The sequence below is a fragment of the Sturnira hondurensis genome, unplaced genomic scaffold, assembly GCF_014824575.4.
Source record: "Sturnira hondurensis isolate 20B ecotype Veracruz unplaced genomic scaffold, ASM1482457v3 Scaffold0001872, whole genome shotgun sequence".
Taxonomy (NCBI): Eukaryota; Metazoa; Chordata; class Mammalia; order Chiroptera; family Phyllostomidae; genus Sturnira; species Sturnira hondurensis.
In genome coordinates this window covers 14,360,136-14,387,240 of record NW_028074503.1, presented here as the reverse complement: position 1 = coordinate 14,387,240, position 27,105 = coordinate 14,360,136, and the positions used below count along the sequence as shown (strand labels likewise).

The 27,105-nt window shown below is 40.3% G+C and overlaps 1 protein-coding gene across 2 annotated transcripts in view; it reads right to left on the bottom strand.

The window, feature by feature from the left end:
• Nucleotides 1-27,105, bottom strand: part of KIAA1328 (KIAA1328 ortholog) — a 240,066-nt gene that overhangs the window by 16,313 nt on the left and 196,648 nt on the right. For both annotated transcript variants that reach the window (XM_037033175.1, XM_037033184.1), the window contains 2 exons: nt 21,690-21,871; nt 10,377-10,485 (listed from right to left, as the gene is read on the bottom strand). In XM_037033175.1, coding sequence (XP_036889070.1) covers nt 10,377-10,485; nt 21,690-21,871 — 291 coding nt within the window. The remainder of the gene's footprint in view (nt 1-10,376; nt 10,486-21,689; nt 21,872-27,105) is intronic.

Below are 27,105 nucleotides of genomic sequence, written 5' to 3'. Positions count from 1 at the left end.
AGGCAGTGAGGTCTGCCACTGAACCCTACCCCATAAACCCAAGCAGTGCTCACGGGCTCTAGTTTGAGGTTAGAGATGTTAGTTTAGCTTCCATCTCTCCACCTTTGGGAGAATAACACATTATTATTTCCTGTTGGGTACATGAGGGAATCTGTGGAGTACTTAAAATATTTGTGTAAATATTAGGTGTATGTGACATAAAATGTAATTTAAAAACCAATGTCACTGTTAGGATTCTGGGCACAAGTGCAAGAAAGCGCCACAATTTGGTGGTTGTATGTAGTTGAAACCACAACACCTACCCTTCTCTGAATGGCTAAGATTCTTCTCATCAAGTTATAAAACAAATTCCAACTCTTGAAGTAAGTTTGATTCCTACCCCAAACCAGAATTTTATCAGTTTAGTGTTGATACCTCAGAACTAAATCCAAGTTCCAGGCAGTATGAAAGAATGAAAAAACTCTGAAATTTGGGACTGGAGCAAAACCCAAGCCTTCTTTTCGTCTTCCGTGCAGTGTGACTTGGGTCAGTCACTCAGTCTTTCTCACTTTCATTTCCCCATTGGAAGATGGGTAATCTACCACTTGGCTCTCAGGACTTGGGTGCAGTTTAAATGAGATGATGAATCTTAAAAACACCCTTTCAACTCTAAGGTACTATGCTAAGGATTGTGAAAGATACGTAATTTTCAGCATTGCACATTTATTACTAGTATAGTAGAAATATGCTTCTTGAATCCCCATGGCTGCTGTTAATCCAGAATTTTGTTGCCAGAGATAAAGCAGGTCATTGTTACAATTATTTACATGATTTTTCCTTCTCTGTGATACAAATGGTTACTGGCACTGTGATGCACAAAACTACGCAATTCTTTTATTTTTTATTTTTTAAATATATTTTATTGATTATACCATTACAGTTGTTCTATTCCCCCCCTTCTTCATTCCCCTCCACCTGCACACTCCCTTCACCACCATTCTCCCCCCATTAGTCTATAACCACGTGTCTCAAGTTCTTTAGATTCTATATTTCTCCCACTATTCTCGCCCTCCCCCCCTATCCATTTTCTACCTACTGTCTATGCTATTTTCTGTACCTTCTCCCCCCTTCTCCTCCTCCCACTCCCCTGTTGCTAACCCTCCATGCGTTCTTCATTTCTATGGTTCCACTCCTGATCTAGCTGTCCTCTTGGTTTGCTTTTGTTTTAGGTGTGGTTGTTAATAACTGTGAGTTTGCTGTCCTTTCACTGTTCATATTTTTCATCTTCTTTTTCTTATATAAGTTCCTTTAGCATTTCATATAATAAGGGCTTGGTGATGATGAACTCCTTCAACTTGACCTTATCTGAGAAGCACTTTATCTGTCCTTCCATTCTAAATGAAAGTTTTGCTGGATAAAGCAATCTTGGCTGTAGGTCTTTGGATTTCATGACTTGGAATACTTTTCTCCAGCCCCTTCTTGCCTGTAAGGTCTCTTTTGAGAAATCCGCTGACAGTCTGATGGGTACTCCTTTGTAGGTGACTGTCCCCTTATCTCTTGCTGCTTCTAGGATTCTCTCCTTCATTTTAGTGTTGGCTAATGTAATGATGATGTGCCTTGGTGTGTTCCTTCTTGGGTCCAACTTCTTTGGGACTCTCTGAGCTTCCTGGACTTTGTGGAATTCTATTTCCTTTGCCAGATTGGGGAAGTTCTCCTTTATTATTTGTTCAAATACATTTTCCACTCGTGGCTGTTTCTTTCCCCCTTCTGGTACCCCTATAATCTGGATGTTGGAACGTTTAAAGATGTCCTGGAGGTTCCTAAGCCTCTCCTCATTTTTTTGAATTCTCATTTCTTCATTCCTTTGTGGTTGGATGTTTTGTTCTTCCTTCTGGTCCACTCCCTTGATTTGAGTCCCAGTTTCCTTTCCATCACTATTGGTTTCCTGGACATCTCCCTCCATTTCAATTAGTTTAGCCTTCATATGTTCCTCTAATTTGTGACTATAATCTACCAGTTCTGTGAGCATCCTGATAAACAGTGTCTTGAATTGTGCTTCTGAGAGGCTGGCAATTTCTCGGTCGCTGAGAGTTATCGGCTCTGGGACTTTGAGTTCTTCTTGTGCCATCTTTTGGGCTGTTTGTGCCTGTTATGTAGCAGGATCAGAGCCCTAGGTCTTCACCAGAGCAGGGCAACTCAGTCCCTGGGTTGTGCCACTGTATGTGGGGGCGGGGTCAACGAGGAGCAATGGCGTCCTGTCTGCTGTCTCCTGCCGAGGCCCCTACAGGTGCGGCAGCCGCCACTGTCACCAGGCCCACACGTTTCATCCCACTGCACTTGAGTGTGCCACCGCCGTCAGCCCTCGCACCCTGGGACCTGTGTGGTCCGTCTCGCTGTGTGAGAATGTGCGACTGAGGTCAGTCTGCCCCACACCCTGACTGGGTCCAGGCCACTTGTGCGCCTGGGTCTGGGGATCTTTCCTGCCCAACCCTGCTCCGCTGCTGGCTCCACCCCTCTTACCGTCCCCGTTGAACGGTTAGATGTAGTTGGACTTCCGTATAATTCAATTTTCTGTCCTTTGGCTGTGTCTTTGTTCTCCAAACCTTTGTTGTATTCAAACTTGGTTGTGGGAGAAGGCACAGTGTTTCCACCTATGCCTCCATCTTGGTGGAAGTCCAAAACTACACAATTCTTAAGCTGCCTGTGGGCTAAAGCCTTGGCTTAAACCACAGACAATGAAGAGGAACAAATTCAGAAATGTCTGTCCCTCCTCATGGCACAGCAAAGGACCAAACAGCATCTGTTGTTCTAGCACTTTAAGGATTATATCATCATAACTGTAGCGAGAAGCAACCCGATGTTCATGTCAAGTTACTTAAGGTGGAAATAAAGATAGAAAACACTGTCTTTTAAAAAAATTGTATGTACTTAAGGTATGGAACATGAGATGTATATATACATGTGTGTGTGTGCATGTGTGTATGCAGTGAAATGATTACTACAGACTAGTAACACATGAACCCTCCCATATAGTTCCAATTTGCCTCTCTGGTGACAACACTGGAAATCTCCTCTCTCAGAAAGTCTACAATATTCAGGACAGTATTACTAACTGCAGTTATCATTTCGATCTCTAGATTTCCGGAACTTATCCATCGCATGGAACTGTAGTTCATACCCTGTGACCAACACCTCCTTATCTCCTCTACCTCCCCCCCATAGGCACTGTTCTACTCTCTACTTCTGCTATTTTTAGATGTCACATATAAGTGAGATCTTGTAGTATTTCTCTTTCTGTGGCTGGCTTATTTCACTTAGTGTAATGTTCTTCAGGTTTATCCAACTTGTCACAAACAACAGAGTCCCCTTTTTTCAGGCTGAATAATTCTACAGTCCATTCATCTGTTGACAGACACTTAGGTACTTTCTGTACCTCAGCTCCTGTGAGTAAGGCTGCAGTGAGCACGAGAGTGCAGGCATCCCCCTGCAGCACTGATTTTCCATTTTCTTTGGGTATACACCCAGGAGACGTGGTGCAGGATACTATGGTAGTTCTTTTTTTTAACTCTTCGAGGAACTTTCATACTGTTTTCCATAAATGCTATACCAAATTTACAGTACCATTAAGTATACAAAAGTTCCCTTTTCTCCATATCCTTCCCAATAATTGTTAACTTTTACCTTTTTGAAAATACCCATCCTAATAGTTGCGAGGTAAGATCTCCCTGTGGTTTGGATTTGTATTTCCCTGAGGATTAGTGATGCTGAGCATCTTTTCAGACATCTGTTGGCAATTTGTATGTCTTCTTTGACATAGGGTAACATCCACTCATGATAAAAACTCCCAACAAAACATGTATAGAAAAGAATTTCTTCAACACAATAATGGCCATGTATGAAAAGCCCACAGCTTTTCCTCTAAGACACGGGACAAGGCAAAGGTGCCGCCCTCACTATTTCTGTGCAGTGAAGTACTGGAAGTCCAGCAAGAACAACAAGGCAAGGCAGAAAAATAAAAGGCATCCAAATAGTTAAGGAAGAAATAAAATTGTTTCTGCAGACAACATGATTGTAAATGAGGAAGGCCCTAAAGACACCACAAAAACCTGTTACAACCAATAAACAAACTCAGAAAAGTTGCAGGATACAAAATCAATATACAGAAATCAGTTGTATCTTTTTATACCAAAAGTGATCTATCTGAAAAGGAAATCGGGGTGGGGGGTGGGAATCCCATTTGTGGTAGTACGAAAAAAATTAACATACTTGGAAATAAATCTTACCAAAGAGGTGACAGATTTGTACACTAAAAACTGTAAAACACTGATGAAAAGAACTGATGATGACTCAAATAAATGGAATAATATCTCACGTAAATAGAAAGGTGAACAGTACTCCCTAGAAGCAGGCTAACTCCAGCTTTAGTTCCAAAAATTCACTAATCAGGCATGATTTGGTGAGATCTGTCTTTCTGTCTTTCCATCACTCACACACACACACACACACACACACACACACACAACACACTCACACACAGAGTCAAAGGCTCTGGCCAGTTAGTAGCTTGGTTAAAGCAGTGTATCCCAGTCAGGGCACATACAAGCAGCAACCAATGAACGCATAAATAAGTGCAACAACCAATCAGTGTTTCTCTCTCTCTCTAAAATCAATTTTAAAAAAGAGAAAAAAATTTTAAAAGGGGGGTTGAAAATACCAGTATTAACTCTTATGAGCCAGGGAAGAATAGAGAGAAGAGACCTCAGCAACCTTTTTCTTCAGGGACTGAGAATGCAGCCCTAGCGCCGCAGGCCTCGTATCTGCCTCTGTAGATGGTTTGGAATAATCATGGCTGGGTTGTCACATGACTAAGAGAGAGAAACTCCACTAAGTATTTTAAAAGTGACAAGATGTCTGTTTCACTGAAGAATCCCAGAAGATACTGTCTTCATTTTTAATGTAAAATGTACAGGTCTACATACCTGCATAGAAAAAGACAACAACACACAGAGGACAGACAGCTGCAAGACTGCTTTTCCCAGTCAAATATGAAATAAAAGATTTGAAGATCTAAAGCAACATTAATGCCAATAGCTGACTATTGCAAGTATATCTTTCGATTAAATTGGTATACATCAAGTACAATTAGAAAGGTTGTTTATAATGAAGAAATCCATAATTCTGCATCTTAATGGGGATGACAATTACAGCTCGTGGTTGCTAATTAACATTACTTCTTTCGCTCTGGTGGCCAGATATTTCTTGTATGATCTTTACTGGTGGCAGTGGACATACCTAATTCTGGAAGGCACAAAAGGGTTAATTATCAGTAACATTTGTACTCATTACAAATGCGTAGGTAACCAGCCTAGGTCTGGCTGCACACTGGAGAATAGGATCAAGTATAATCAGTACACTTGACTTAGTATCACAACAGAAAAAGGAGTGCCTGCCCACTAGGTGTTCAGAAGGACAGTGGGGAAAGGCCTCTCCAGTCCTCTCCCCTGGTGGTGTGATTTGTGGGGTGTTGCCTGTCCCAGCCAAGCAGAGATGCCTGGCCCTGCTTAGTTCAGTGGCGCCACCCTCTTGCGCCAAGATGACCAGTGTGCTCTCTCTCGGACAGCGCGGGGTGTGATTGACCCTGGAGGCCAGGAGTGAAATGCAGAGACAGAAGCATTATAGTTCTCAGCACAGAAAACTATAAAGCCCTTCTTGCTTGTGTTATAAATTACATATTTATTTTGTTAGCATGAGACAGATGAATATTTCTACATACAAAGGTGCCCAGCTAAAATCAAGATAAGTGATATTAATGTCCTATGGTCAGTATTATTGAACCTCAGAAGCAATAAACTTTATGAGTCAATAAATATTACATTTGCAACATAGTTAACATTCCTTTACTGTCTCGAGCACTTATTACACACGGTAACTGCAAGTCTACAATACATTATTCATATTTGGGGTGTCACCGAGTGATGGATTGCTGTGGGAGAGGCTGTCCTTTAAATAAATCAACAAATAAAAATGCAAATGTTAACATTTTCAGCCATAACTTTTCCACCTTGAATGGGGAATGAAAATTTCACATTATATTGACAGGCAGCAGAGAGAACAATTAACAGCCTCCACTGTGAATGAGAAAGACGACTTTGCCACGCCTTGTTGTCTCATCTGCGTGTGGAATGATATGGGGCTCTTCTGGGCATTAGTGCTTTTCAGAGAACAAAGGAAAACCTGTCTCCCACCAGCATATGTCCCACCCACGCCCTCCTGCAAGTCTTGGAAATTCTCGGAACTCAGGGTGGCCAGGGAAAGGTCCTTTACTCCTGTTTACCTCACTACCACCTTCAAAGGTTTGTTGCAACAAACAATGTGTTTTTCTTTTGCATCGGGTTTTCCTGTAACTGAAAAGTAGTGTATAAGAAATGCCTTTTCTATGCTTTGAAATAAGTATAATTCAAATAATCCTGATTCTGAAATCTGGAAAGCAACCACTGTGCCTTCTTGGTAACTGATTTTTGTAGCACTGAATCTTTTTCAGACTCTGCACTTTGTGGAATAAATGTGTAATATGCCACTGTGCACATCTGAGGGTTATGTGCACTACACATCATTTTATTTAGCTAAGTGCTCATTATTTAGGAACCTTCTGAGAATCTATATCTAGCTGATTTGCAGTATTAAGAAACAACAGACGAAGAGTCCCTTTCTTAAGGCCCGTCAATACGAGCCTTCACAGCAATTTTAACCAGCCCTGTAAAACTCCACAGAGTTGACACGGTCCATTCAGAAACCGTGTGCTGAGGATGTTCTACACAGCCCTCACTGGGGAAGCATTTTCTTTCCTTTTTCATGCTTCTCTGTAAACCAAAATGCAATCATCAAATGCACATTAAAGTAGTGTTAAAGATCTCATTTTAACCTTCGACAGCAGGGAAATTCACTAAGACTGAAAATCCAGGTTCTCTCTCCTCTTTATCTGTAACTCTTCCAGAGGGATCTCTCAAGGTGTGCAAGGATAGACCTTCTTTGGCCAATAGGCCCTCAGCCACAGAACTAAGTGGTCCAAGGTGGGAACCCCATCAATATTTCAGAACCACAACTCACTGTGGGTCTTCGGCAAAACAGCAGCAGCATTAAAAGTAAAAACAGGAGTAATAAACCAAGAATGTGGTAGACTAGTTGGAAATTCTTTCGATTGTGGGTAACCTCCAAAACAGGAAGGTTGTCTTTGTCAACTACTATAATATTTCAGATATTGGGCTTTGGAGTCTGAAATGCTAGTTTACCTTTAATTGGCCATGTGACCTTAGGTGAGTCAGTCTGTCTGAGCCACAGTTTCCTAATCTTTAAAATGATGGGGGCAGTAGTACCACTTCGTAAGGCTGTGGTGGAGATTGAATTAGATAATGCATGTAAAGTAGTAGGAATATACTAGGTGTATTATTGGGAATATAGTAGGTGCTTAATAGATGACAGCCACTATTACTATCCTCTGTGTCATTTCCCAAAAGATCTTTATAATTAAAATTGTCTTCAACTTTGTATTCATATGATAACATATTAGGTACTTAAGTGCTACATCATATTCCCAAGTAAAAATAAGTCAAGCCTTTTGGTGTTGATATTTATATATTCAGCCTCCAGTATATAAGTGAGAGATGATTTATTAGATATGAGAATTTTAATAACATGTTTCTTTTCCTGATTCCAAAAAAGGCTGATCAAATTATTAACTCTTCATTCAAATTTCTTTGGTATAAGTAAATGTTGACAGACCTTTAACTGTAGTACAAAATCCTCTATAATTTTCAATATTAATTCAGTTAATTAAACTTACAGTCCAAGCATAGAGCCATTCTGTGATAAATTGGAAGGACCTGCTGCCAAGCAGAGTTTTTTCTGATGAAAGATAAGATTAGTCTGTGGTTCTACAGAAATCCTTGACCATTACCATTGTCAACAAGGGAAAGGCATGCGTACAGGAAAGGTCTTTGTGAACTCAACCTGGCCAATTCTAGGTGCCAAACGAAGGCCTCTCTCCTGAGTAAGAACCATTAAGTATCAAGAATTTTCCACTGCTAATTACATAAAACTCAAAATATGTGTTATGCAAATAAAAGGCATCCAAAATGCAAAGAAAGAAATCCAACTGTCACTATTTTGCAGATGACATGATACTATAGATAGGAAACGCTAAAGATTCTACCAAAAATTAATAGAACTAATGAAATCAGTAAAGTTGCAGGATACAAAATTAACACACAGGAATTACTTGCATTTCTACACACTAATAACACACTATCAGAAAAAGAACTTAAGAAAACAATCTTATTTACAATTGTGTAAAAATAGCAAAGAATAAATTGAACCAAGGAGGTAAAAGACCTATACTCTGAAAACTATAAGACTTTGATGAAAGAAATTACAAATAACATAAATAAATAGACTAAGCTCATGGACTGGAAAAATTAATATTGTTAAAATGTCCATACTAGTTGAAGCAATCTGTAATCCTTATCAAAATATCAAAAGGTTTTTTTCACAGAATCAGAAAAAAATAATTCTAAAATTTATATACACAACCATAAAAGGCTGCAAATAGCCCAAATAATCTTGAGAAAGAAGAATCAAGTTACAGGTATCATGCTCCCTGACTTCAAACCATACTACAAAGCCACAGAAATCAAAACAGTATGGTACTAGCATGAAAATAGACACATAGATCAATGAAATAGAACATAATGCCCCAAAATAAACCTATGCATATATAGTCAATTAATTTATGACAAAGGAAGCAAGAATATACAATGGGAAAAGACAGTTTCTTTAATAAGCGGTATTGGGAAAATGGAACAACTACATAGGAAATAATGAAACTGGAGCACTATCTTACATCATATACAAAAATAAATTCACAATGGATTACAGACTTGAATGTGAGACCTGAAACCATAAAACTCCTAAAAGAAAACATAGGCAGTACACTCTTCGACAATGATATTAGCAATATTTTTTAGACTACTCTCTTCAAGGAAGGGAAACAAAAGCAAAAATAAACAAATGAGAGTATACCAAACTAAAAAGCTTTTGCAGAGCAAAGGAAACCATCAACAAAACAAAAAGGCAGCCTAGTACCGAGTGGGAGAACATATTTGCAAAGCATAAATCCAATAAGAGGTTAATATCCAAAATGTATAAAGAACTGATATAATTTAATACCAAAAAACAAAGATTTTAATTTAAAGATAGGCAGAGAAGTTTTTTAAAAAAAGACATACAGATGGTCCACAGACACATGAAAAGATGCTCAACATCACTAGTCATCAGGGAAATGTAAATCAAAACCCTAATGAGATATAACCTCCAGAAAAAAACCCAAATCAAACCAACAAACACACCCCAAACCCCAAGTGTTAGGAAGAATCTGGAGAAAAAGGAACCCTCAGGCACTGTTGGTGGGAATGTAAATTGGTGCAGTTATTATGGAAAGCAGTGGGGAGGTTTCTCAAAACATTAAAAATAGAATCACCATCCGATCTAGCAATCCGAGTTCTGGGTATTTATCATAAGAGAATGAAAATACTGATTTTAAGAGATACATGCACCCCTGTGTTCACTGCAGCATTATTTACAATAGCCAAGATAAGGAAAGAACCGAGGTGCCCACTGATAGAGGAATGGATAAAGAAGAGGTGGTATAAAAATAAGAAATCTTGTTATTGTTTGGTTTATATTTTGAACTTTGAAACCCCAGTACATAGTTGTGAGCCCTGTCCAGATGCTGGAGATAAAAGTGCTTGAATAAATTACCTTGTGAAACACACACATACACACACAAAAATATGGTATATATCCATAACAGAATACTGCGTAGTTATAAAAAAGAATGAAATATTGCCACTTGCAACAACATGAATGGATTTAAAGGGTATTATGCTAAGTGCAATAAGTCAGACAGAGATAGATAAATACTGCATGATTTCCCTTATTCACACATATATGGAATCTACAGCCAAAACAGGAAGGAACAAAGGACAATGAATCCACAGATGCAGAGCACAAGCTGGTGGTCACCAGAAAGGGAAGGGGTGGGGGGGCAGATGAAATAGGTGAAGAGGGTTAAGAGTTACAAGTTTACAGTTATAATATAAACAAGTCTTCAATACATAATGTACAGGATATGGAATACTGTCAATAATATTGTAATAATTTTGTGTGGTGGCAGTTGGTAACTAGATTTATTGTGGAATCATTTTGTAATGCATATAAATATCAAATCACTATGATGTACACCTGAAATTAATAGCATATTATATGTCAGTTATATTTCAATAACATTTTTAAAAAATATTTTTATATGGAGAATGTGAAATTCAGGAATCCCCAGAGCTTACCGGGAAGTGCTGTGTTGGAGTGACGATGGGGTTGTGCTCACGAGCTCCTTGTGGCTTTCTGTTGTCATAGGAGATGTGGACACATCTTTTCTAACTCCTGTCACTGTCCCTGTACAAACAATAAAGGAAGTAATTTGGGCATTCAATAAAAATAAATTACAAAGTCTACTCTGAGTAATATACTAGAGACTATAGGATACCCTAAGCTTTGAAATTAGGCCTTCCCCACTCCTCCCTGAAACGAAATGATGACAGATGGAAAACTCAGAGGGTTGTTTTGATTCTGTAAATATCAGAGATTTGTAATATCTTGTTTTTAAAAAAGTACATTTGTGCAATAACAGACTAACTACAGATTTTTTAAAGGCCTGATGCCCTCTTGTATTTCTGCTGATTTGGGTTTCCTGTGAAAATGCCCAAGATGGTAGACTGCGTTATTTTATTCCCCTGAAGTGTCCTAACAAAAGATCATTCTCCTCTTTGAACAAAAAGAAAATCCCAGCACTTTGTATCTCCAAAGCCCTCAAATTAAACTATCCTAACTGTAAAACTTTTAAGGTATAAAGGAGTCTTGAGTGTTCCTTTCAAAGAACTCTACATTGGGCTGACAGAGTGTTTTACTGGGAGAGGTTCTCGACTATCCAGGGCTGATCTGGCCTCTGCTGCTTTCTAAAGAGCAATGGTTAGTTGATAATTTCTTTTCTGAAGTGCTAAATAATAATAAGACATGGACATAAATATCTGTTATTTTTGTTTGAGTCTATCAGTATTTCTAACAATAACAATTTTCTCTTCTTCCTTATTATTTTCCAAACAACACATCCCTGCCTTTTTCCTGGGAGACTATGAGAATCTCACCCACAACTTTCTCCTGGTTCCTGGGAGACTGTTTGTTGCCCAGACCACTCAGAGAAGCGACCTGGGGAGACTCGCTTTTCCTTTGAGGTAAGGGTGAAGATTCAAATAGCGCAAAGACAACTCTGTGCGCTAGGAATGCCAGACCCCAACATGCCAAGAATACAGTAGGCTACCTTTGGGAATGGCACAGTTTAGGTGTGGCCACAGAAAATCAGGACAAGAGAAAGCAAGAGTAATGTCTATAGAGATTCGCACCAAAACCATCACTATGAGCCTTGGTGTTCCAAAGCTGTACTCAATATTCACTGCTCACTGGTATGCGTAGATGGAAACCACCAGCCATCTAAATGCACAATTGTCTTCTCTGTATCCACAGACTTGTGGGACCCTCAACCCAAACCAGCACATTCTCATACTAGAAATAAACTCATCAGTACACACGGTGTTTTCAGTTTGGAAATATTTACCAAGTCCCTAATGAGAGGCAAGGGCTGGTGCCAGGAATAAGCTCAAGTTTAGTTTAGGAGGAGGTGAAGGAAGGTGTGAGTATTCTGAACAAGCCACTGTAACAGAATAACAACAAAAAAATTTAAAAATAAACCATAAATGACCCAAGGCAGTATAAAGTAACAATAACAGATACAGTATGCTTGGTATGTGTCTCATGCCATTCTAAGTCTTTTCCATATACCATATGGTCTTTTTTTAAGTTTCACTGAAGTATAATTTGAATACTATAAAATTTAACCATCTTAGGTGTACAGTTTGATAAATAGTAGCAAATCTGTTTGGCTATGAAAGCATGGCTACAACTCAGTTTAAAAATTTTTTGTCATGGCATTGCTTATGTATTTTTACAATCTAGTTCTATACTATTCCACACTCCAAAAACTCCCCTTACGCCCATTTGTGGTTCCCTTCTCCCTGACTGGTCTGTTATTATCCCTTCTAGCTCTATTGCTACAGTTTGCCTTTCCAGAATTAGTTACATTTATTCTCATAAAAACCCTTTGTAATAGATACTAGTTTTTACATCTAATTTACAGAGAAAGCAATAAGCCATGACGGATTTACATGACTCGCCCAGGTCACAAAGCTAGTCAGTAATGGGGCCAGCATCCATGTCCAGACAACCTGATCCCAGTTTCCATCACTGTGCTAGTTACTGCCTTTTAATGATATGAAAAGTCTGAGGAAGTAAGAAGTGAGGAGACCATGTCTGGCTATAGGATTAGGGATGATTTAATGCAGGAGGTGGAATTTTGATAGGAAGGATTAAGGAGCATGGAACTAGCAAAAGCATTAAATTAAAAACCTCAAGGCTAAATATTTAGTATATTCAGGAAATATTTATTGAACATCATTATGTCCTTGTACCTTGCTAATCAATTTAAACCACTTTACATGCATTATCTCCTTGTACTTAAATTAATTACTGTCCTCACTTTACAGATGCGGAAGTGGAAAGTGTGAAAAGGTCGAGCAGCATGTCCAATATCACAGGGCTGGTAAGCAAGGCTGGGTTTTGAATACAATCAAGGTCTGTATTGCAAACTCTTAAATACCGTGCTAGTTGGCCTCAACAACAAAACAAAGCAGCAACAATGACAATAAAATTCACCAAACTGGTCTTTGGAGAGATGACTCTCGTGCAGAGTTTAGAATAGAGTGAAACAGAGAGAAGGAGGCAGGTGGAGCAGTTCACTTCCACAGCCACTGTCTGGGTGGAATCCTGGGGTGGAAGGGGAAGTTCAAGTGGCAAACAGGAGCAGGGACAACCAAGCAGGGCTCGTGGGTGAGGCGAAGGGAAGAGATGCCTGGTAGTGACAGAACAAAGATCTTTTTTAGTCACTATCCCATAAGGCCTGAACACTAGACTTAGTTTGTCTGTTTTGATGCTTATGTCAAAAGTTTGGTGGGGGGAATTGACATCCGACAGGAACAACGGAAAGAAGAAATTTTAACTCGCATGTGCTTCAAGAATGTGTGAACCCCTCCGAACTGCAGGCACAATACTGTGTGTATACATGCTCATTTACTTTTCTGGGTGAAGAGACTGCAGCTTTCACTGAATGATGAAAGGCGACAGGGTTCCCACAAAGTTAGGAGTGATTGCTCTAAGGCAGGGATCAACATCGATGGGTGCAGATCCTCACTGTGCTTCAGGGATGTGTGAATACTATGCCTTACAGCAAGTTTACTCCTTTTTCTAGTTTTCTAGAAGCTCTGCTCATTAAGTTTCTAGAAAGCTACATATCAGCTTTTAATTATATTTATTCTATAAAATTTGATTTAAATGTTTACTATGCCAACAGTTACATACAGTATATTCAGAGAACTACACATCCCTCTATATTTACATATGCACACACAAAGACAATGTACACATTTAAAAATAAAACTGTTGATAAGAACATTATCCATTAGGCTGTTAAATTTCATCTATAAGTGTATATGTTTATATATAGATGAATACATGTGAATACAGTTATGTAAATAAACATGCATTTTTGCATACACAGACAAGATTGAACATAATGGATCATGTCCTATCTGCATACGGCTGGGTATGTGTCTGCCCATCCATCAATCAATATCTCATAAAATGACTTCTTAGAGTTCAGTGTTTATGAAAGCCGTTTCTGGGCCCTTCATTATGTTTTGCCATTTAGAAGCAGCCAGGCTATGTCACACATCCAGTTCAGTTAAAGACTGGTAAAGAATGCACCAGTGCAACTCCTCTCCAATCAAGAGGGTCCCGGCAGCACTGCCCCTGGCGCGTCACCACCAACGTCCACCCCCAGCACCGCTGCTTCTCCCCTCCGAGACCCAGGAGCCAGCCACTGGCCTCACAGTCCCTTTTGTTCTTCAGTTTCACCATTTAGAGATACGCCCCCACAATGTGATGCAGTTCTGCCGCTTTTGAACTTTATAAAATAGGAATGTACACACACACACACACATACATTCCTTTTAAGATATCTTTCCATCAATATTATATTTATGAGAGTTATCTATGTCGATGATTTACATTGCTGCAGTTTGTTTTCTTCGCTAGACAGCATTCTATTTATGCATCCATTCCACTGCTGACGGACGTCTGGAGTGGTTCTGGTCTGGGCTATTAGGAAGGCTGCTGCTGCGGCAGAGGATGCCAGTACTCCACGGGAATGCACTCTCTTCCCCTCTCCCCGGGTACCCAGCTAGACTGTAGTTTCCAACCCCCCTTGTAATGATGTGTGGTCAGGAGGAAAACCAGTGGATGTCACATGTGCACCTTCAGGACTGTCCCATAAAAACCTCCCATGTGTGCTCTTCCATTCCCTTCCTGGTCTTTGATGACCGCTATGGCAGGACCAACCACAAGGTCCAGGTCTTGCTGCAACTATGCAGCTGTGCTAGTGTAGCATGAAAGCAGCCACACACAAGATGTAAAAAAATGAAAATGGCTGTGTTCCAATGAAACTTATTTGCAAAGACAAGCAGAGGGCCAGATGTGGCCATGGACCAAGTATGCCACCCCTGTGTCACTGCACTGATGAAGGTGACACTGCAGTGACCTTGGAAAGGTCAGAGAGATGGCGGAGCCATCATTCTCTGGAGCAGAGCTGCTGTCCAACCAAATCTACCCTGGACCACTGCAAAACAAATAAACTTCTTGTTCTTGAAGCTACTGATTTTTTTCTGTCCACTTGTTAGCGAAGTTTAGCCTACCCTAACTGAATATACAGCTATGAACATATTTATAATTTAATCATTGTGTGTATGAGATTCTCTCTAGTATATATACCTAGAAAGAAATTGCTGGGATACAGGGTATTTGTTCTTTATCCGCTCTGACCATCTCAATAGGCATAGAAAAAGTTCTTATAAAGTTTTATGCCCACTACAATAACAACTCTCAGCAAATGAGGTGGGAACTTTTATAACACGATAGACAGCACCAAAGAAAAACCCTGTAATTAAAATCATACACAATGCTGGAGGAGCATTATAGGGAACTATGAAATCAGGAACAAGGCATAAAGTCCACTTTTACCATTTTATTCTACATTGTAATGAAAAGTCCTAGATAGTATAATGAGATAAGAAAAAAATAAAAGTCATAAAGGTTAGAAAAACAGCAGTCATTATAGACTAAATTATGTCCTCTCCCCTTGCCAAGTTCATGTTCAAGTTCTAACTCCCAGTACATCTCAGAATGTATTTGTAGAGAGGGCCTTTACAGAGGCAATTAAGATTAAACGAGGTCATTTGGATGGGTCCTAGTCCAGTGTGACTGCTGTCCTCATAAGAGGAGGGAGATACACCAGGGAACCCTGCCCACAGTGAAAAGGCCTTGTGAGGACACAAGGAGCAGACAGTCGTCTGCATCCAAGCAGAGAGGCCTCATGGGGGAACCATTGGAAAGAAACCCAAGGGAACTGTCATGAATAAAAGAAATGTACTATATCTTAATTGGGGGTGTTTACGTAGACATATACACTGTCAAAGCTTCTAAAACTAGACACTTAATGCATATGCAATTTTATTGTCTAGAAATTAAATTGCAATTAGAAGAAAAGAAAATGAAAAAAAAACCCCATAGTTTTCTTGACTTTCAAGGCAGTGCTATTTTTAAGACTACTGTTATCTCTTTGAGATTGCCAATCAATCACCATAACGACTTGGAAGGGACATGCACATACACTTCTTACATCACTAAATCATTGCCAGTTCTGAGATCAAAAGGTCTAACTAATCAGATCCTTTTTGTGGGAAAACGGGGCAAGGACACAGAGAGAACAGTCAATGTCCATGTCATTACTTTAACTCATTCAACAAATACAATGAGCATCTACCATGTATTAAGTGATGGTCTAGGAGGTGGGGATGCAACAGTGGACATGTGGGTGCTTATATTTTAGTTGAAGAAATACAAAATACAAACAATAACTAAGTAAATTATATAGTATTCTGAGACAGTTCTTGTTATTATAGAGGATAGAAAATGTAGAGGCTCTGGTTTAAGTGACAAGATTCCATATAGCAACTTCAACATTCAACACTAGCCTCTTGCATCTGAATTCCTTTTTTGAGTGGACAGGGCAGGACAATTTAAGTTACATGCCTGGTTTTATTCATAGCCCTGTGCTGTGCTTGTCTCCTGTGTTCTACTGATAAATGCAGTGACTTTTAATGGATCTTTAAGCTCAGCCTTCTAGGAGTTAGAAGTAATATTTTGTGGTACCTTTTCTCATGATTGAACACAATCATAATGATGATGCTACTGATAAAATAAACACAAATGAGTGCTCCTTAAGATGGAAACGGTTTGTGCACTTAGGATACTCCAACTTGTTTCCCTCTTCAATCACGTCGCCTTTCAACCCATCAGGGATTGCAAAGAGCAATCGTCACAGCAAGCACAGGTTCGCTTGGACCAATAACTAGGAGCTCCAGAAATCATCCCTCCCTTTGGATAAGTCTACAGTAATCCTCTTCCAGTTAAAAAAAATGTGTTTGGAAGCCCCTCTGGGAGCTTCAATCAGTGATGGCTGCTGTATATTACATAACCCCCCAAAACCCCAAAGACAAAATGAAAGGCATGGTCGATAGCATCAGCTAAACTGAAATTACTCTAGGTTCCGCCTTGCTCAAAGTTTAAGGAGACTCAGAGATCGATGAGAGAGGGACGAAGAGGAGGTGGCTCCCAATGAGGCAGCGGGCTTTGGGGTGATGGGGGCAGGGGTGGGCAGTGACAAGCCCTGCAGCCCGGCGTTTCAGTCCCAGAACTTGTGTGCTCAGTGGGCTTGCAGCCTCTGCTACTACTTGAGCATAAGAGAAAAAAATGCCCTCAGCTTCTCAGGCTCCTTTGAAAGGGAATCAGTGATTGCTCAGAAAGAGAAGGTTTGAGACAAGCTGGGAGAGAATGAAAACACCCCTGTGTAGGAAGGAAGAGAGAGAGATCTTTTCTCCAGATTTGTGCCTTTGGCTTAGAAGTTCGTGACTTGAGTTCAGATTTCCTTAAGTAATGGCTCCTTTTTGCATGTAGTTCAATAAAACCAACTGAATACAACCCTAGTATTGTTGATTGCAAAACAATTTATACCTTAAGTGTAATCCTTAGAATACTACACATATTTTTGTGATCACAAGGTTGTTTCTTGAGATAAGAGTCAGGCTCTTTTTTCTTTTTTTTTATACATTTAGTATGTATTAAGTTGACAGAATGGTGAGGGGGACAGGAGAGGTAAAGGAGAAAGAAAGTGATAATAAAGAGTAATGGTCCTGCAGTAAATGTCCTGTGTGGAGCTTAATAATTAAAGGACAACAAAAGAAAAAAAGGATAGGAAACAGAAGAAAAGAGTATTAAAAATTCTGATACACTAAAGAGGAGCACGTGATTAAAGAGACGAAAAACCAAGCGGTGTAACTTAGGCAATTAGCGTTAGGTCACCGGCCTCATGCCAAACAGGCGGCCGGCCCCTCTGCAGCGCAGCTCGGAAAGCCTGTCTCCCTGGTGGTAGGGCACTGCGGCGAGTGCCGCTGCAGTCACTCTGCCCTGCACTGGAGTCCGTGTGTCCCGGCTCTGTGGTGAGCAGGATGACTCGAAGGGGCCCTCTCTCAATCATCAGGTACGTTATAATTGTGCTAATCCTCAATATTAGAATAAAAGAAGAGAAAATATAAGATACCCTTTCTTACAAATAAAAAAGTTAGTAATTCCCGTGAGTTGCAATGTCTTGAGAGAACTTTTGGAAAGATGAACAGGCTTCTAGTTTTCACGGCAACACTATAACTCCTCCCCTAAAAAGAGGAAGGGAAAAAAACTAATGAAAAACATAAGACCCTAAGTGAAAACTGTTTCTGAAAACTTACAGAATTGTAACAGCTTTCTCTCCGTTAAATTGATTGGTGTAGCAACATTATAAAATGACTATTAGGATTCATTGTGCACAACAGAAAGTGCTGAAATGTCAGCAGACTATACAGCAAAAAGTAATAGGTTCTGAACCCCTGTTAGTCAAAATGATTTTGTTTCAAATTAGAAATTGATTTTTTTTTTGGACACAAGCCCTCTCCAGGCTTTTGGCTTCTGTAGCTGGGCCCGAGAGATTAACGTCCACCAAGGCCAGGGCTGGCTAGATGACACCTTTCTCAAAGTGCCCTTCCAACTGGAGCTTTCTGAGGGGCTGTGGTCTTAACCAATCACACAAGCTATTTGTCCCTTTGCTATTACACTCCATTTTTCTCTTTTTGCCATTTTATTTTAGTGCTGACACACAACACAAATTGGGTGACAAGTTAAGAGAAGACTACGTTAAGCCTTGCGGTGCAACTGCCACACCAGTTTTGAAAGTGCAGTGACTAAAGAAGAGAGGAAGCCAAGGCAAGAGCGGCCCCTGCCTGAAGGACTGCTGACAGAGGAAGCAAAGAAGAGCCTACCTGGGATGCCAAGCCTCCCGAATTTCATTGCTGTTTCTAAGTTGTCCTAAAGCAGTGGAAGTCTGCTGAACTTCTCCCCTGTGCCAAACAAAAGAAGCTTTTGCTTTTGTTTCAAATTACGGATAGACTTCCTTTTGGACTATCCAAAGTTAGGACTGATAATCATCTCTCGTTATCTGGGAGAGGATTAAACAACTTCTAGGTTAATCATAATTAAAACCAAAAAAAGCCAAAACAAAACAACAAACAGACCTCAGGACACAGCTGGCTGATGAGGAGGAAAGGCGGGGGTGCTACACCTGTAAGATCCTCTCATAATGCACTGCATGTGTCTCAGGTAAGGCAGTGAGACAGTGGTCAGGGAGATTACGAGAGGCCAGCTACTGAGTTCTAGAGATGGGCTGGTGCTACCAGTTAGAAAAGAGGTAAGTCAGGACTTCTGCCAAGATGGAGGCATAGGTGGAAACACTGTGCCTTCTCCCACAACCAAGTTTGAACACAACAAAGGTTTGGAGAACTAGGACACACCCAAAGACCAGAAAACAGAATTATACGGAAGTCCGACAACTACGAACGGTTCAACGGGGATGGTAAGAGAGGCGGAGCCAGCAGCGGAGCTGGGTCGGGCAGCACAGATCCCTGGACCTAGACGCGCAGGCAGCCCGGAACCAGTCGGGGTGTGGGGCAGACTGACCGCGGTCGCACATTCGCGCACAGTGAGACGGACCACACAGGCGCCAGGGGGCGAACCCAGTGGTGGAGGGCTGATGGCGGTGGCACACTCGAGTGCAGTGGAACTAAACGCGTGGGCCTGGTGACGGTGGTGGCTGTGGCACCGGGGCTGCGGCGGCAGGTGGCAGACGGGAAGCCATTGTCCCTCTTTGACCCCGCCCCCATATACAATGTCACAACCCAGCGACTTAGTTGCCCTGTTCCAGTGAACACTTTAGGGCTCTGATCCTGCTATGGAACAGGCACGAACAGCCCAAAAGATGGTGCAAGAAGAACTCAAAGTCCCAGAGCCAATAACTCTAAGCGACCGAGAAATTGCCAGCCTCTCAGAAGCACAATTCAACACACTATTTATCAGGATGCTCACAGAACTGGTAGATTATAGTCACAAATTAGAGGAACATATGAAGGCTAAACTAATTGAAATGAAGGGAGATGCACAGGAAACCAATAGCGATGGAAAGGAGACTGGGACTCAAATCAATGGAATGGACCAGAAGGAAGAACAAAACATCCCACCAGAAAGGAATGAAGAAATGAGAATTCAAAAAAATGAGGAGAGGCTTAGGAACCTCCAGGACATCTTTAAATGTTCCAATATCCGGATTATAGGGGTACCAGAAGGGGGAAAGAAACAGCCATGAGTGGAACACTTATTTGAACAAATAATAAAGGAGAACTTCCCCAGTTTGGCAAAGGAAATAGAATTCCACAAAGTCCAGGAAGCTCAGAGAGTCCCAAAGAAGTTGGACCCAAGAAGGAACACACCAAGGCACAGCATAATTACATTAGCCAAGATTAAAATGAAGGAGAGAATCCTAGAAGCAGCAAGAGATAAGGGGACAGTCACCTACAAAGGAGTTCCCATCAGACTGTCAGCGGATTTCTCAAAAGAGACCTTACAGGCAAGAAGGGGCTGGAAAGAAGTATTCCAAGTCATGAAATCCAAAGACCTACAGCCAAGATTGCTTTATCCAGCAAAACTTTCATTTAGAATGGAAGGACAGATAAAGTGCTTCTCAGATAAGGTCAAGTTCAAGGAGTTCATCATCACCAAGCCCTTATTATATGAAATGCTAAAGGGACTTATATAAGAAAGAGATGATGAAAAATATGAACAGTGAAAGGACAGCAAACACACAGTTATTAACAACCACACCTAAAACAAAAGCAAACCAAGAGGACAGCTAGATCAGGAGTGGAACCATAGAAATGAAGAACACATGGAGGGTTAGAAACAGGGGGGTGGGAGGAGGAGAAGTGGGGAGAAGGCACAGAAAATAGCATAGATGGTAGGCAGAAAATGGATAGGGGGGGAGGGCGAGAATAGTGGGGGAAATATAGAATCTAAAGAACTTGAGACACGTGGTTATAAACTAAGGGGGGGGTAGAATGGTGGGGGAGGGAATGTGCGGGTGGAGGGGAATGAAGGGGGGGAATAGAATAACTGTAATGGTATAATCAATAAAATATATTTAAAAAAAAAGAAAAGAAAAGAGGTAAGTCAGAAGGAAAGCAGTGTGCATGGCTGTGAGCAGAAGAGAGAGACACCTGGAAGAGAGGTGTGAGCAGAGGGCACTCGGAGGCCCTTTTGGCTCTCCGTTCCCTATAGCTCCCTTCCGTACAGAAGCTCAGACCTGCTCTACTCTGTCCCAAACTCCTTCCCTTAATAACTCCAGGGCAGATTAGGCCAAAGCCATTCCAGAAACAACTGGGAATTAAATTTAACTGATTCACTCAACATTTCACACTGTTATTTATATCTGATTTTAAAAAATACCCAGGACATATAAAATAGGAAGAATTACTGGTACTTAAAAGACTGCTAGGCAATATATACTTAAAACTTATGAGGTTTTGTTTCAGCTACAACGTAGAATTTATCCATGACCTCTCCTCTACCTGCCCCCTACTTCCTGTAAATTGAAGATTAACTGTGGTTGTCAGAGTTTACTTTCTCAGCAGAGATTTACGTTCGCTTTCTCGTCCTCTTTACTCACTTTGAACATTATTTTGTGTCCATGACGATACTTACTACTGAATAATTCTTACAGTTTGCTGCTTGCAGAAGAAGGACAAGTGGATGGTTTCTCATATGAGTATTCTCAGAGAAACACTGATAAAACTCACTGCTCTAGACGTGCTGCCTAGGGCCTTGCAGGCACGTGCCAGTTTGTAACATATCTAACTCTCGCTCAGGGTTGCAGGAAATCATCTGGAGTTCATAGCCAGCAATGCCAGCAACCACCTGCCCCCAACAGGTCCTGATTTTGCTGCTAGAGATGCCACGTCTACCTCTTTGGGGTCGGTACGTCTCTTCCTTCGGACATGCGCACAGGGTACCATCTTCCACATGCGACTGAAACCCAACGGTCTTCTTCTCTTTTCTAGTCTCTCCACTGGGGGTGGACTCTTGGTACTTTTTGAGGGATGAGGATGTTCCAAGCAGCCAGCCATCACCTGTTGACTTCAACAAACTGAAAAAAAGTAAGTATGAATGAGCCACAGAGAGCACAGAAGGGATACAGATCACACAAATGCATACAAACTCAGCATGAGTTGAGATACAATTCTTGTAGTAAAAACTTTCTTTTTCTTTTTCTTGAGGGATAATTTAAATAATTTATTAAAGATCTATTTTTTAAAATCCTCACCTGAGGACATGTTTCCATTGATTTGAGAAGGAGGGATGGGGGAGATGGAGGGGATGAGGGGGGCTAGAGAGCGAGAGACTTGGATGTGAGAGAGGAATACCAATGGGTTGTTTCCTCAACTGGGAATTGAACTTGCACTCTAGGCATGCACCCTGGGAATTGAACTTGCACTCTAGGCATGCACCCTGGCGGGAATAGGACTGACAACTTTTGGGAGCATGGAACAATGCTCCGACCAACTGGGACACACGTGGCCGGGGCATACTGAAGGTCACCTGTGTGTCCTACCACAACAACGTCAGAGAAGAAATGGTCTTTATCCTCCAAAGCCTATGTCTGGAGTTGGAGAAATGATACTCAGGCCCATAAAACTGCTTATAAAGCCACAGATTATGACCAAGAACTAGAATGTCTGTAGAAGTAAAAAAGTATGCTAAAGCAAGGCCTGCATAAGTACAATGTTTCCAAATACTAAAAATAAATATTAGGAATTAAAACATTACCAATTTGCCTCAAAGTGCATTTGTGTTTCTCATTTTCAATTGTTATAGTGTTTCTTATGCACCTGGAGTATGAAAGACGGTAGCACCATAGTGCATGTGAAAGAACTGACCTCTGACCTCATATAATTTCATTATAAATCAACAAAGTGAACATGGAGTAAAAAGAATTTTAATAAAAATAAACACCTGTGCATGTGTTTTTCTCTCTAATAAATTGTGCCCCCACCTTAGCATATTTCCTCTTACAACATTTTATTGTTTGGAGAGTAATGACCTAATGATGTATGTATATATCCCTTATTATACTACCAGCCTTTCCTTGTAACTTAAGTTCACCACAGACCCATGACACTTTGGTTTTCCCTTCCGTTTGCCCATAAACAATGTGAAAATTAAAGTGGGGAAAAAAAGGCTTTTACTCAATAAGTAAGACCCTAAAAGCTAAGATGCTCACATGCCCCGGCAGCAGAGATCATCCCGAGACAAGAAAGAACTGACAGTATTACTGGGTCCATCACTAATGCCAGGGGGCCCCGGGCCAGAAGTCAAATCACGTAAACTCACATAAACCCATCAAAGCTGCTGGCCTTCTGTGATCAGAATGTTTAGTAATGTTGGTTCACATTGTAATTTATTAATAAAAAAATAAATCAAATGGCTTCACGCAATATGACTTTATATGGGCATAATGCAATGTATTACATTTATATTCTTTAATTTTTTTTAACCAGAACCCAGGGACCGCTTTCCCATGAGGAACAACTAATGGATGTGTATCTCAGCTCACATCACTTCCATTCATGGTCCCGGAAAACAGGAGAATAAAATGACCTCACTGTGAATGTAAATTCATAAATATGAATTTACACAAATTCACAAATGTGAATGAGGTAAACTCAGTTTACCTCAACCCCGAAGCCCCAAACCCAAGCAATCCAACAACTACAGCTCTGCTTGATGATGTGACCACGACTACTGGCTTCCCCCAATTCATTCATTCTCCGCTCAGCTGACCTCACGATACCAGCCGATTCTGACCAATCATAACTCTGATGGCTTCCTGCTCCTTTACTATTCCATACCCCATCCTGGTAATCCTTTATCTCAACAGGGAACTTGGTTTCTAATTTCCCTGAAATAAAGATGACTGCATAAAAATCTGTTCTTTCATTTGCACTTACTTCCATCTTTATCCATCTACTATTCTTCTCTTAATTAAATCTCTGAAGAAAATTATACCTTTATTCATACTGTTGATACCCTTTTAACCCATGCCCTCTGTAACTATGGCCTGTCAATCATCTCCTTTTCTTAATACTTACAGACTGCTCCTCCTCTCGACTGGATTCTTTCCTAGGAGCACAAACAAGATCAAACTTTCCACTAAAAGTCAAAGCTAAACCTACAACTAAAACCTCTTTCCCTAAGTGGGCTATAACACTCAGTGTCAGTAAGGGTTTGCACAGCAGTGTTCCAAGGCACGGAGGGAACTGCTGATTGGTTAGCGCCCTTCTGTGGATGACATGTCAACACAAATAAGATAAAATAAAAATGCACCTACCCTCCTAATAATTCTAGTTTTAAGATGTTGCCCCATAGAATCATATAAACAACAGCATAAGAACTTTTTTTTAAGGATGGTCATGGCAGAATTACTTGTAATAGTGAAAAACTAAAGGCAAATATTTTCAATCGGAGAATAAGAACATAAACTATGATATACCCATCATAAAGAATGCTATTTAGCCTTTTAAAAAATAAGGTATATAGTTCTCTATACATATTTCTGCATATATTGTAGAGAAAGTTCATGATTTACTAGAAAGTAAACAAAAGCAATATGCAATAAAAGAATGTATACTGGGATCTTATTTTTGTAGAAACAAAAATATATAAAAAATATTTTTAAAGTTTTGAATAGAAAAATACCAAACCAAAGAAGTAGAAATAAAAGGATGAGAGACTTTTATAATTTAATTTATATACTTCTGAATGTTTCAATTTATTTCAACAGGCATGTACTTTTGTAAATAAAAAAAACCCAAAACTTTCACCATCTCCTTTATGTTACCACCTCCTCTCTCCTTCCCTTCTTTGCCGAACTTGTAGAAACAGTAATTAATTTTAACAGACATACCTAGTAAAGCGATATTTTAAAGGACAAATCTAGTGGCCTTTTCTTTTTCAACAGAATTGCTTGTTACCAGACCATCTCTCAACAACTGGTTCCTTTCTTAGAACTTTTTCCCCCTGGACTTCATAATATATATGTTATCTTGATTGTTTTCATAATATATATATATATTATCTGGATTGTTTTCATAATATTTGTATGATCTTGATTGTTTGAATAGTTTTAAGAGACTTCTACTCTGATTCTTTTACTGGAAACTCTTCCACTTCCTCTCCTGAAACGGCAGGCATTCCTGAAGATTCTGTCCTTGGCCTCCTTCATTTTCTCCTTAGCACTTTCTCAGTGATCCTTGCCATACCCTTGTATTCTCAGTTACGATTTCTAAATGGATCTGTCCAGCCCACAGTGCTGTCCACAACTGCCAACCTGACCCAGTAAGTATCTGTGGGAAAGCTGCGGAGGGATGTCTTGTCCTACTGCCCGAACCAACTCATTAACGCAGTGCGTAATCTTTATCTGGAAACTAGTTCCTCCATCTGTTTCCATTCTCATTTCATGCAATCACCATTTTCTCTGTCTCTCACACGAAAAACTTCAGTTGTCTCAACTTCTGATTTCCTTATTCCTGTTCAATAAATTATTAAGTCAATCATTTATTTTTCACCAGCTATCTATTGAGGACAATACTCTGTGTTAGGATAATGTGGTATGGGGCTGGTATAGGCAAACACGGAAACAAATATTTATTGATACTTGATATATGCTAGGTACTGGGTATACAAAACACAGACATTCAAGGACCTAGTTCCACTTCTCAGAGTAATTTTAAAAGTGCAGCCAGCATGGAAAGAGATCATTTAAAATCTGAGAAAAGCTGTAATTCAGTAATGTACAAGTTGTTGTGGGAACACAAAGAGAGGGGCACCTAATTTTAGCTGCATAACTAAAGGTAAATTCTGAGGCATTTAAACTAAATCTTAGTGATTAAGAGGGAGATAAGGAAGAATGAAGGACTGGAGGAAAAAAAACAGTTTTAGCAAATATACCAACCAGTGAAAGTTCATATATTTTAGACAAGTTAAACAGTTCGGTTTTGCTACAGCATCAAGTGTGGGGTTTGGGTGGGGAGAAGAGGAAGGTGAAAGGGGACAGATAAGGGACAGCCAGATCATGCAAGGTTTGGTTTCCCACGTCAAAGGGCTCTAGGGGTAAAAATGACATGATCCATCCCAAATTTATGAAAAATGACTCTGGCACTATTTAGAGAACAGACTGCAAGAAGCTCATGAGTCAGAAGGTGCTGGAACTGCTCTGATGAGATGATGAGGGTCTGAAATAGAGAGGCAGTAGTAGACATAGTGAGGAGATAGCTTTTAAAACATATTTAGGATTTGAAATTGGCAGAAAATGATGAGTGCTTGAATGTCAAAAGTGAGGGAGAAAAGGAGGATGATTGGCAGAATTTTGGGTGGATAAGCAATACTGAGAAGATCTGGGAAGGGTGGGAAAAATTAAATGAGGTGCCTATGAAACATTTGGGAAGATATTTCAAGAAAGCAGTTGGATCAATAACTGTAGCTTTTTGCTAGCTGGCTGACTTTAGGGTGGTGGGGTTGAGAGAGAGAGAGAGGGTTGAAGAAGTACATGCTTCACTTTCAATTTTCTTGGTGAAGGCAAAGGTAACTTCATTCCTTTAAGTGAAAGAAATGGGTACTGAGAGGAATGAAGGTTTGGTGAATATATCGAAGCAATTCAAGATAAAAACAGCCAAGAACAAGAAACAGATTCCTATAGTCTAGACGACCTAACAGTTAGAAATCATCAATCTGTATCAGGGTTTACGTACACATATGTGAAAGCAGAGTGGGTTGAGAGCCTGCTCCAGGGTTAGGATCCAGGGAAGGCAGCAGACTGAAGGTCAATGCAAGGTTCAAGTTGTGATACCCAACACCAATACAGTGCCCACCCGGCCCAGGTCTGATCTTCTGTGCCATGCCGCCCTCCTCTGTGGATCAGGCTCTAACATCCTGTGGTCAAATTAATTTTAGGGTCTGATGGAAGATAGGGATCAAATTTTACCCCATCCCCCATCTATACCAGTACCTCCAGCATTATTTGTTAACAAGACTTCCTTTTCGCACAGAATTGCTTGGAACCTTTGTCAAAAGCAATGGAACATATGGTTGTGTGGGTCTACTTCTGGACTCTATTCTGTTCCACTAACCTATTTACCTGTCTTCAGGTGAATACCAAATTTGTATTGATAACATAACTTTGATTTACATACCTAAAATTAGGCAGCATGCAAATCTTTCAATGTATTCTTCTAAATTGCAAAGACTGTCTTTGCTATTCTAGACCCTTCACATTTCCATACAAATTTCAGAATGTTTGCCAATTTCTAAGCAGTATGCTGGAAT